This window comes from Hemicordylus capensis, chromosome 1 (assembly GCF_027244095.1).
Source record: "Hemicordylus capensis ecotype Gifberg chromosome 1, rHemCap1.1.pri, whole genome shotgun sequence".
In the NCBI taxonomy this organism is placed as follows: Eukaryota; Metazoa; Chordata; class Lepidosauria; order Squamata; family Cordylidae; genus Hemicordylus; species Hemicordylus capensis.
In genome coordinates this window covers 417,476,242-417,488,442 of record NC_069657.1, presented here as the reverse complement: position 1 = coordinate 417,488,442, position 12,201 = coordinate 417,476,242, and the positions used below count along the sequence as shown (strand labels likewise).

Sequence of the window (12,201 nt, the reverse complement as noted above, 5' to 3'; positions counted from 1 at the left end):
TTTGGCCACCTCGCTGCTTACCCCTACTTCTAGATCATTTATGAATAAATTAAAATGCACTGGTCCCAGTACAGATTCCTGGGGGAACCCACTTCTTACTTCCCTCCATTGTGAAAACTCTCCATTTATCCCTACCCTCTGTTTCCTGTCTTTCAACCAGTTAGAAATCCACACATGTACTTGTCCCCTTATCTCATGACTGCTAGGTTTCCTCAGGAATCTTTGATGAGGAACTTTGTCAGAAGCTTTTTGGAAGTCCAGGTCTACTATGTCAACTGGATCACCTTGATCCACACACTTGTTGACACTCTCAAAGAACTCTAAAAGGTTGGTGAGGCAAGATTTACCTTTGTGGAAGCCATTCTGGTTCACTCCCAGCAGGGCTAGGAGCTGATGGTTATCCACAGGAAAAGAGTTCCACAACAATGGTGCTGTCATTGACAAGGCCCTGTCCCTACTTTGGGTGGTGGGGGAGGTTGTCTTCTGAGTGTTTTTTGTTCTGTCCATTAACCACCATCGTACAGCTGCTCGTAAGCTTCCCGCCCTCGAAACTATTTTGCAACTTTCATTGGCACCCCCATGAAAATTGTATTTTCCACTGAGTGCCCTTCCACTTCAAAACATACACAAGTGCTGCGTCTGAAAGAGTTTGGCACAGCACTAGTTCAAAGTCTCATTTGGGTCGTATGGCAGCTTGGGTGACCTTGGGCCAGTCACACAACTGCTGGCAAGTCCAGTGCCCAGGGAAATGTTGGAAACTGGGAGGGTTGTCATGTAAACCCACCCAAGACTGGTTTCCATTGAGCCATCTACCCAATGTTCTGCTGACCTTTGCCCAACATCTTACACCCACTTGGAACCAAGATTTAATGTTGTGCAGAGACAGCTGGTAGAATGTCTGGGGGATCGTTTGAGAACCAGACTTGGGCAGATTTGCATGACATGCCTGCCAGGAGTTCATGCTCCGAGTTCCTATCATTTCCCCAACATTTTCCTGGGCAGTGGTCATGTGACAGTGGTCATGTCAGCCTCTATCACCTCAAAGAGTTGATGTGAGGATAAACGGAGTAATCTTGTTCACATTTCAATACTAAACTCCTTGGAGAATGGCTGAAATGTGACTACTTTTGATAAAACATAATGTTTTTGTATTTGGAACTTGAAAATTTTAGGGTTTTTAAAAAATTTATCAGTTAAGTGTAATTGCTGAAATACAGAGATAGGGATCTGTTTACATTGTTACATGTTCTTATGTGCAGATCTGCTAGAATAGGGGCACCAGTGGGTGCTGGGCAGGGTAACAACCCCCACTTCCAGGACGTTGTGTGCCTACTTAACAGCTGTCCGAGAAGGGCAGTCTCACCACATGCTCAGAAAGAATCCCCTTACAGAACAGGACAGTTGGTTGTTGCTGTTCCTGCTAGGAAGAGATATTTATGAGGAAACCAGAACAGAAAACAATCCTTTGCAGAACATCTTCGCAATAAATTGATTGCAGTTAATATTCTAATTCAGTTTTGAAAAAGAAATATAACTCAAGAGGTGCAATCATTTTATAGCAAATGCTTCATAATTCATTTCATTTGGGTTGCTTTTTTTTTTTTTTTTAAAGAAGAAGCTCTGCACTTCTTCATCTCAGCTTCCTTGCCAATGACTAAAAATTCTACAATTAGGTTAGTTTATTTAAATGCTTCAGTACTTGTCGAGAAGTTTACTTTGGAATTATTTAATTATCAGTCTATCATCTTCTCTTTGAAGTTAATGAATCGTGAAAATATTTTGAAATGAATTTTAAGTAAAAATGTTCAAGTATTATCTGCTCCCAGCTTTAACAGACCAACCATAAAATCTATATCATATGAGCAATCTCCTCTACTGTAAAGATTTTCTATATCTGTATATAGATTATACATAGTGTGGCGCTTCTCCTTGGCGGGCCGTAGGAATGTGCAAGCCGGCTCGAGGTCTAGCTGGCTCCACTTGAACTGGTGGTTGGCCTGGCTCAGCTTGATGTCGAGCCGAAACCACCAGGCCAGGCCCAGTTCAGGGATTTTTTGATTTTTTTAAAAAACAAAATGGTGGACTTAATGCCACTGCGGGGCCTCGGGGGGTGCTGCTGCAAGGGGTCTCCTGGTGTCCCCCCTTCCCCCGTCGGCCTCTCCTCAGTTGTTTTTGGGCCTTTGGGGCCATTTTCGGCCCGTTGCGGGCCTCTCTATACTGGCAGTGGCCATTTTGGAGGCTGCCATGCATGCACACTGGTCATCTGTGTGGCTGAAGATCCCTTTATCTCCCCTGGTCTTTTATATAGGTCCTTGCAACTCACACACTAAGCTGCTGCCCTTCCTGGCCCCTCCCCAACCCTCTGTTGTAACCTTCCATCATTCCCCTTTTCAGCTTCTGAACAGGCTTCTCTCCAGGCCCCACCTCCTCTCCATGTGTCTTCGTGCAGGACCTGTGCAAATGGACAGAGTCTGACATCTCCTGGCTGCAGGCCTAGCCAAGCAGATGGCCAGTTTGTGTGCATGGCGGCCTCCAAAATGGCCACAGCCAGCGCAGAGAGGCCCATAATGGATGCTAGTGTGCCCAGAACTTGACTAGACCCAGTTCAGTTTGAGTCCTGTTCTACTTGAACTGAACTGGGTTTTCAAGTTTTGTCCACACCCCTAGTGGGCTGCTTACACCAGAGGCTCACAGGTCTCAGAAGGGTGGAGAGGGGGTTTCAAACACCCAGGTCCTCCCACACCTGCCAGGGAGAGGGAATGCCCTGCTCCTCACCAGGAGTCCATACAGGCTGTCACCCTCCATCTCCACTGGCCTCCTCATCACTGGCCCAAAGCCCTTTATATAGCTCCTCACAACTCACACAATCAGCTGCTGCCTCCGTAGTAGCCTTCCGTCATCCCCCCTTACAGTCTCTGAACAGGCTGCTGTCCAGGGCCCCTTCAACTTTCCCCGTGTCATCATACAGGGCCTGTGCAAAGGGACAGGGCCTGACATCTCCTGGCTGCAGTCCAGCAATAGCGTGGTGGACCAGTCCAGTCATGTGCAGCTGGCCTCCTGGTTTCCTTGCCCTCCGCGGCATCCACAAACGGCCACCTCCAGCCCCACATGGGGTCAGGCTTGTCCCGGCTGTTGCTTCCTCCGCCATCCAGCCAGGTAAGTGCCTCACCCCAACAGGGCCAATGGAGAAGCCCAGCAGATAGCTATAGATATAAAATTTAGATATAAATATAGATACATAGAAGACTACTGGAGGACACTGTGGGTTAAGGAGTTTGTTTTCGTCTGGCTTCAACCCCCCACTTTCCTTCTGGACAGGGAGAGAGACTTTGGCTGCCAGCTTCAGATCAGGCTGTGGCTTTTGTGCTCTCCTCCCCTCTGTTTTCATGCTGCTTGCTATCTTGGGCTCAGCTCCACCCTTATTGTGTTGTGGTATCCTGCACCTAGGCTGTGCTGCCTGATTGGTGTGTGAGAGAGGCACACCAGTTGGGCTTTTGAATTCCTGGCCCTTATTAGGGAGTGCTGTAGCACAGGCACTGGTGTAGGCTGCCTATAGGTGGCCACCAAAGCCAGCCACCAAAGGGGACCAGCCTTTGGTGGTGGCCTTCAGGGGTGGGACTGAGAGCTGGGGCCAATTTATTGTTTTGGACTCCTTCCCTACAGTGCTATGTTTTCTGTTATTTTCTGGCTATTTACAGCAGTTTGTCAGCACTCTGATATAGGTGTGGGAGTAGGGGGCATTTCTGGGGGTTCTGGAGTGGCTATTACAGTTGTGGGGAATAGAAGATTTAGCATTGGCAGGTCAGCAGGCTGTTACAGGGGAAGGGAGACCAGAAATTAATAGCTGTTTCCTTCTGGGTATCCTGTCAGCTCTCGTGCCTTAGTGAGTAGTTCAAACCACCCTCAGAACCTGACCTTGCTCCTTTGCAACAACAGGTCAGTTCAAAATAAGACCAAAATCAATGATTTGATCATGGATGAGGAAGCCAACTTGACTTGTATAAACAAGACCTGGTTGGGGGAGGCTAGTGGCCCTGGATGGGCTCAGCTCCTCCCTCCTGGGTACTCTGTGGTGGAGCAGGTTAGGGTAAGGAGGTGGGGGTGGAGTGGCTGTGACCCATAGGGATAACATCTCCCTTTCCAGAATCCTGTGAGACAATTAGACCTTATTGAGTGTGTGTATCTTGGCCTGGGGACTCAGGATAGAGTGGGGATTCTATTGGTGTGCAGCGTGCCCTGTTGCCCAGTGAAGTTCCTAACTGAGCTGAAGGAGCTGGTCATGGAGCTTGTGTTGGAGTCACCCAGGATTTTGGTGTTGGGTGACTTCAATGTTCACTTCAAGGCTGGCTTGTCTGGTGCAGCTCAGGAGTTCACAGCAGCCATGACATCTATGGGCCTATCCCAATTGGTCACAGGGCCAACACACACTGCTGATAACACTCTCGATTTGGTCTTTTACTCAGATCAGGGTAGTGTTCCATGGGTGAAGACTCCTAGACTCCTAGAGTGTCTCCGTTGTCATCAACGGACCACCATCTGGTTAAGGTTGGTTTCATAGCCACAAACCACCTCCTTATTAGGACCTGTTAGGGTGATCTGCTCAAGAAGGCTACTGAATCCTATTGGATCCCAAGAGGGCTTGGAAGGTTTTAGAGTTGGTTCTGTTGGTGATTCTGTTGATGCTCTGGTGGAGACCTGAAATACGGAGCTTACCAGGGCAGTAGGCATTATTGCCCCTAAGCGTCCTCTCTGTTCTGCTTCGAAACTGGCCCCATGGTATACTGAACAGCTATGAGAGCTGAAATGTCAAGGGAGACGACTAGAGCATAAGTGGAGGAAGACTTGACTTGAATCCGATAAGACACAACACACAGCCAATTTGAAGGCTTATTCCATGGCAATACGTGCAGCAAAGAAGCCATTCTATTCTGCGCGTATTGCGTCCTCAAGTTCGCGTCCAGCAGAGTTGTCCAGAGTTGTGAGGGTATTGACTCAGATTTCCTCTTCTCTGAATTTAGATTTGGATTTTTCATCACCCCACTGTGATGCTTTTAACAACTTTTTTTGTGGATAAAATTTCTTGCATTCAAGCTGATTTGGACTCCACATTTATGGTGAGGTCAGTTGTAGAGGTGTCCAGTAACTCCTCTGGTTTAATCAGAATGAGTCAGTTTTAATATGTGACTCCTGAGGATGTGAACAGGCTCCTTGGAGGGCAAGAGAATGAAGAATTTAGGAAACATCTCTTTCCTTCTTTATGACCCTCTTCAAGAGTTGAATTATCACGGGTCCACCTTTGTGCAATGAATAATATTCATTTCACATGATTCTTAATTGCATGACTTGATCTCTTAAATCAAGGTTGAGGGGAAAGTCCCTCTTTGTCCCAGATGCAGCAGCGGCTGCAGTGGGGGTCAAGGGGAAAGCCCACCCATGGCATGTTTTTTAAACGCCGCTGAGTGGTGGTGGCAGTAGCTGTGGGAAAGGTGGGGGCAAGGAGGTGAGAGCTCCCCTTAACCAACTATCTCCCTTTTTTCCCAGGGAGGGAAGGTGAAATGGGAGACATTGCTGGTGGCGGAGGATGCAGGGAGTGGGGGTGAGGAACAGAGAGTTCCCCTTTAACCAGGATGGGACTCAGAGGCTGGGTGTGAGCTCCTTCCAGCTGCCCTCCCTCCTCCCAACTGACTACATGGGCCTCTCGAGTCCCGCCAGAAGCAGTGCAATGGGATCCTGTTAAGATCCTGTTAAGTGCTAAGAGCCCCTGGTGGCACAGTGGTAAAACTGCCGCCCTGTAACCAGAAGGTTACAAGTTCAATCCTGACCAGGGGCTCAAGGTTGACTCAGCCTTCCATCCTTCCGAGGTCGGTAAAATGAGTACCCAGAATGTTGGCGGCAATATGCTAAGTCATTGTAAACCGCTTAGAGAGCTCCGGCTATAGAGCGGTATATAAATGTAAGTGCTATTGCTATTGCTATCCTAGTGAAATGAGTGGCTACAATGTACAGAGCCTTCTCTGTGGTGGTCTTGTTGGTGAAACCCATTCCCATCACCAATCATTTGACACTTAGGCTAATTCTTATGGATTTTGGATGCAAAGTAAAACCTCTGATGTTTTCCTTGGCTTTTAGTAAGGTTGTATTGTTTTTAAATATGCTGTAAACCTTGTGAATACAATTCAATAGTTAAATACAGATAAAAACAATTTGACCAATTAGGCAGCCACATGCACAGGGGTCACGTAAATCAGTCTTAAATTGTAAAAACAGAAATCTTATTTAGCTTGCTTCAATTAGAGTAAAGACTTTCCCCATTTATCACAATATGTGTGTCCTGGAACACACACTGATATCAGATTAGCAAACATTAGCGGCAGAGACCATCCTATTCTAGCAACCTTGCAAGTTTAGCATTGTAATCTTATTAATGGCAGTGGAGGGAGAAAAATGGCAATCATTCTGCTGACTTGACTAAAACTGTCACTCGCATTAATCCTCAGTTTGAACGTGCACTAAAAATAGAACTGCGACAGCTGACATTTTTCTTTTAAAAGCCCTTTCCATCTAAATTTAGAAACGCCTGTGTCGAGTCTCACAGGGATCGTTACACATCGAGCCAGAGAGTCCATAAATAACCACGACATCTCCCCTGGTAACAACACATAACACACAGTCTGGATGCTGGGAATTCAGCGTTCCCTCTCCAGCTGGGATCCTCTCAGCTGTCAGGGCTTAATTTTTAAAGGCAATTTCACCTTGCTGGCCTAGATAAAATTATAAAAAGAGCTGTGAAATGTTTTAGCTGTAGAGATCTTAGCCGTTGCCGTGTGTGTTCTTTTTATTATATTCATAAGATGGCAGCTGAATTCTTCCGCTGGAACAAAATAATTAAAGACTGAGTAGCGATCAAAGGGAATATTTAGGGCACAAAAGAGCTGTGCCAATGGGCAGCTGCTCTTTGTCAATCTTTGGGCAGAAGGGACCTTTGTCCCTTAGCCACCTTTATGCACACAAGCTGCTTTTGTAGTGCATAGCAATGTTATCCTCCTCTTTCTCTCTTCTTCCCTCTATTCTTCTGTTCCTTAGGTGGGAGAGTTCAGAGCTCATGCTGCCGAATGGACAGCCAACGTCACCGCAGAGTTCAAAGAAACACGTAGGCGCCTCAGTGTGGAAATTTATGACAAGTTCCAGCGGGCTACCTCCATCAAAAGGAAGCTCTCTGCAGAAATGGCAGTGAACCACAGCCAAGACCTGACTCCCTGCAAGAGAACCTTGTCCGTCAACCACCTCACCAGTGAGAAAGACATCTTGCCCGCCATAACAAAGACAGATAGCATTTATATGAACGGCTTGACTCCTCACTGTGCAGCGGAAGAAATTGCTGTTATTGAAAACATTAAGTAGCACTGACTTTTGAATCCTGATCTTTTAATAAGAAGAAGCCTATGGTTTAGACTTACCTTGTAGTTCCTGATTTTTTTTTCCTGTCCATAACTGATGCTAATAGCATTTTTTATCACGTGCATGAGTTCCAACAGAAACCCACCCACAATAAGGATTCAGAGTCACCATCGTATTTCTTGAAAGACACAAAATGAATGGCACCTCTGTCATTGACAAATGCTGGAACAAGCAATGTCCGGTGCCTTTTTTGTGCCCAGACTGTTTTTCTCATCTCTCCTAATGTGCCATAAGGCGTTAAGAATGAATAATGCTGGTTGAGGTTAACAATGTAGCTTTGAGGGATCAGTCCTTAAACTTTTCAGGGTCTACCTTAACGAGCCTTGAAATGGACCATGTATGGACTACAAACTATATGTAAATGGCAAGAAAATCTTATGCAGCCTTTTACCTAAGAAATTTTTGTCAGTGCCTTATCTTTTAAAGAAACAGAACCTCTATAACTCTCACATGAGTTTTTATTTGTTTGTTGGTTGGTTCTTGCATGAGTAACATTTCTCATTTGATCTTTCATCTTGCCCAAAACAAACATGTTTTAAGCTGAGGATACCAGCGTTAAGAAACAGATGCCAAATCAAAGGACATCAAGGCAGCACTCCTAAGTCTAGCTTTAAAGGCACTGCAATTACAAGGGTTGCAAAAGGTGTCCCCCTACAAGTTTTTTTTTAAACTCAGGTGCAGATGATACATGTACACTCTGTAGACCTGTAAAATTTATGGATCCATATCAGGTCTGATTATTTAAGCTGTGGTCAGTAGTTCAGCTCCATGCATCACATACCAAAAATCTTAGTTTTGTGTTACTAAATTATCTGATAGGCGATAACAGGTACTGATATTAACTTGGTGCATCCGAAAGACTCATTAACATACCAACAATGCAGATCTATCTTGAATCAGCAGCAGAACAGTTTTTTCGTAAATGCAATGCTGCTGGCAGAAAAGGAGTCTAAAATTGTTTCGTTTTAGCCACGTCATGCCATATGCTAATTTAGCACAGGGATCTTGCCTGCTGGATTGTTTTCCTGAATGTTACACCCCACAAATGTTCTTTGCCCACTCTGAAGCTGGGATTAAAACAGGGAATACAGTTGAAACTGGCATCACTGTGACCTTCTACATCGAGAATATAGATGGTATCTGAACAAAAATGCAGACGTGAAAAACAGTTGACCAATAGCACAATCTGAATATCATTGAATATTTGGATAGAATAGGCTGATGATATACAGATCTGAAACCAATCCTTGGGATTTCTTTGGTTGTTTTAAAGAAAAAATCATAATGACTGATTTATAGCCTCTTGTGTCTTTTGTTTCTAAGTGTGTGCAACGTTCAGAAGGAATGCAGGATTAAAAATAATGGAATGGATTGTCTTTAATTTTTTTATCAATTTATTCTATTGCAACTTGACTGTATATCAAATAATATAATACCCCTTAAGAGAGTAATAGGTGGTTTTATCCTCAAAGCATAACTATGGTGCAGACGCCATTGAAATGTCAGGGTTTTGCACCTGCAGAGCTGGCTGAAGCTCGCACACTCGGCTCTGAGTATATCAAAGCAACATAGGACTTGGATTGGACACAATTCAAATAACAAATCCATATTGTCTGACTATTAAAGAACATTATAAACTATGAATGTTAAATTTATGGATGCTTCATCTTATTTTTTAACAAATCTAAGTTATCAGTGTAAATAGCAATCAATGAAGAGTTAACGAGAGAGTGTACATCTCAAAACAACAAAGCTCCATCCGGTATTATCAGGCCAGCTCTTCAAAGGACCCCCACCCCACCATTTCCCCCAGCACAGTGTTCCGAATGTTGGCATGGTAAGAAAGGTCCTCTTGCCATGTATAAACTGTGAATTGTAATGAAAATAAAATTAATAAAGTTTTTAATTAAAACGTGCCTTACCAAGTGTCCTACTTGTTGCCATTATAATGCTTTTGTAAGACCTGCACAGTGGAGTTCTGGAATTAGGATGATTTTGTACCAAAATTGCAGCCTACATAATTTTAGCAAATAAAGTGATTTTGGCAGACACTAAGTAATATATGTCCTTTCAGCATCAGCTTGTTTCTTCTCAAACTAAACAAGGATACTTATTGTTGTTGTTCTTCTCTACTTGCATATTGTCTTAATCACATTGGATTGTCTCCAAAATAATGTGAGTGGAATTCTCTTCATGCAATGTGGTTTTCTCACCCCTCTTCCCCACTGTAGTCTCTGTGCCCCCCTCCAAATCAACTCTTGAAGTTTGGGGGACCTTTCAGAATGGTGGAGAAGGGACCTTGAGTACACAGGGGGTTCAGCAGGAAGAGAAAACTGGCCTTTCCATGCAAAGCACCTTTGGGAATTTGGCCCTGATCCAGGGAACCCCTTTGTGCACAGACAACAGGGCTTTATTTTCCTGTTGGTGAACATCAGTCCCACAGTGGCATCACAAGCTGCTTTTTTTTTTTACACTTGGAGAGAGTTTAATAACATATTGCAATGCAGTGCGGGATGCTGATCTTTGGAAAACACTTTAAACATATAGCTAAATGTGTTCCCATTTTCTGAACTGGGGTTATACTGTGGTGGACACAGATTCTACAGAAGTAAAAGAGAATATATCCCAGTCATTTGAGATTTGGCTGTTATTTTTGTTGTAGTCCAATCCAGAAGTCCATGTGTACTCGGATTTTGTGCATAGCATATGTGCACAAATCCCTATTAATTTCGAGTGAGAGAACAAATCTGCGTATGCAAGAAATGTGCACACTGAATTGGCTCCTGTCACTGAAATTAATGAAAAAGAAAACTATTCTGCTCAAGGGAGCTTTATGCATAAATTTGAGCATCTGCACTCAAAACTGACAACTGGATTGTAGTGTGCAATAGAGGCTTAGAAGGTAAACCTGTTTCTGGGGTGTATCACTACAAGTGGGAGCTTACATGTCTGAATGATCTTCCATATAGTGCTTCCATGGCCATGGGAAATGAGCAGGTGTGTGTGGGTGGGGGGAGGCTGCAGTCCAGAGTACACCCCAGAGACAGGAGTAACATTGTAAGAACTAGACCATAGTCTCCTTACATGTTAGGAGCATATGAATGTGACCTCCTTCAGGATAATTCTTCAGGACCTAGGACAGCATTTATGCAGAACAGAAGTTGTATCCTTTCTGTTGGAAGGGTTCTTATTATCCACCTGATATATAGGGATAATAATTCTGACATATAAGACTTCTAGAAAGATAATGTATATGAAGTGCTTTCAGCAATATATAAATTATTTTTATTTTATTTTATTTATGTTAGTATATTATAGTAATTAAAGTTATTTTATTTGTTTATCATATTTATAAACTGCCTGATATATACATCTCTAGGTGGTGTATATAACACAAATTACAATATAAAAACAAAAACAAACAATTAAAACACTTTCACAGAATAAAAAACAATTCAAAATAATTCACAAACTGAAACCATTAAAATAATTTCACAGGATAAAAACAATTAAAGTTTAAAATTAATTTTGAGCCATAAGCCTGCTTCTGAATGCTGCCTACAAGTCCAGAAACAGTGGACTTGTTTAAAAACACACACACAAACCTGGCAGGCCGCAACACACAGCTGGTTGACTGCATTCAGCCTGGTGAGTATTCTAAAATAACAGTTTTGTATTTAAAATAGTATTGAAATGGCCTGTGCATTCTGAGAGTATTGATTAGTTTCCAGGTTGTATTTATTTGTAGGACCTATTGATCACATTTACTACTTATCCAAAGTGACATACACACCAGATACATCCTATGTTGCCTTCAGTTGAGCTATACTGGTGAGGGTAGCATATTTTAAATCCCAGGAGTTTCTCTGGAGAGGAAGATTTGCTGTTCTGTGTCACATCATTAGAAAAGCAATTCCCATTTGCCACTGAAAGAAAAGTCAAGGTCTGCAATATCAGTTGGCCACTTCCACTGCAGCAGACAGTCTGAACTGGCTGCCCTCTGATTTCCCAGCTGCTGTGTTGCTACAGAAACTGGGACATCACCTATTGCTCTTCATCAGTCAAGGAATCCTGGCCAAGATCTTATTTCATGGATTAGAGCATGACCTTTCCTTTAGAACAGGGTTTCTCAATGTTGGGTCCCCAGATGTTATTGGACTTCAACTCTCCTAATCTCCAGCCCCAGAGCCCTTTGGTTGGGGATTATGGGAATTGAAGTCCAACAACATCTGGGGACCCAAGGCTGAGAATCCCTGCGTCATCCAAAATATGATAACCAGAACTTTGGATGGATAAGGGTTCTCTTTCTATATTGTCTTCTGACTGAAGAATAGATGGAGAGACACATAAGATACGAAAAAAATGTTCTCTGTTGCCAATCTTCTGTCACCACTTTTAAATATCCCCCTGGCTCTCTCCTCCTTGTTTGGGGATTTGTGCACATATTACTAGAACTTTCACTCTCAAGCACAGAGTTTATGGGGAGTTCTCCGGTGTATGAATGAATCTTTGCTTGGACAATACAATTTTGTTAGTTCCTCTGCTCTCACCTTTAATGGAATAACCTGGTTAGAAGTAAAGGGAGCAGCAATGGAACAGCAATAGAGCTATCCAGAACATAGCCTATCGTAAGCTAATAAGCCATTTGTATTAATGGGAGACTATGCTGAAGCAAGATTTTGAAGATTCAGCATATTATTTAAGATAGAAGTATTATTATTATTATTATTAGCAACCTAATGG

At 43.4% G+C, this 12,201-nt stretch overlaps 1 protein-coding gene across 10 annotated transcripts in view; it reads left to right on the top strand.

Annotated features, from left to right (window-relative positions):
* Window positions 1–9,374, top strand: part of KCNK2 (potassium two pore domain channel subfamily K member 2) — a 235,032-nt gene extending 225,658 nt beyond the window's left edge. For all 10 annotated transcript variants that reach the window (XM_053309264.1, XM_053309275.1, XM_053309285.1 and 7 more), the window contains one exon: window positions 7,084–9,374. In XM_053309264.1, the coding sequence (XP_053165239.1) occupies window positions 7,084–7,401 (318 nt within the window). In that variant the 3' untranslated portion in view covers window positions 7,402–9,374. The remainder of the gene's footprint in view (window positions 1–7,083) is intronic.
* The last annotated feature ends 2,827 nt before the right edge of the window (window positions 9,375–12,201 follow it).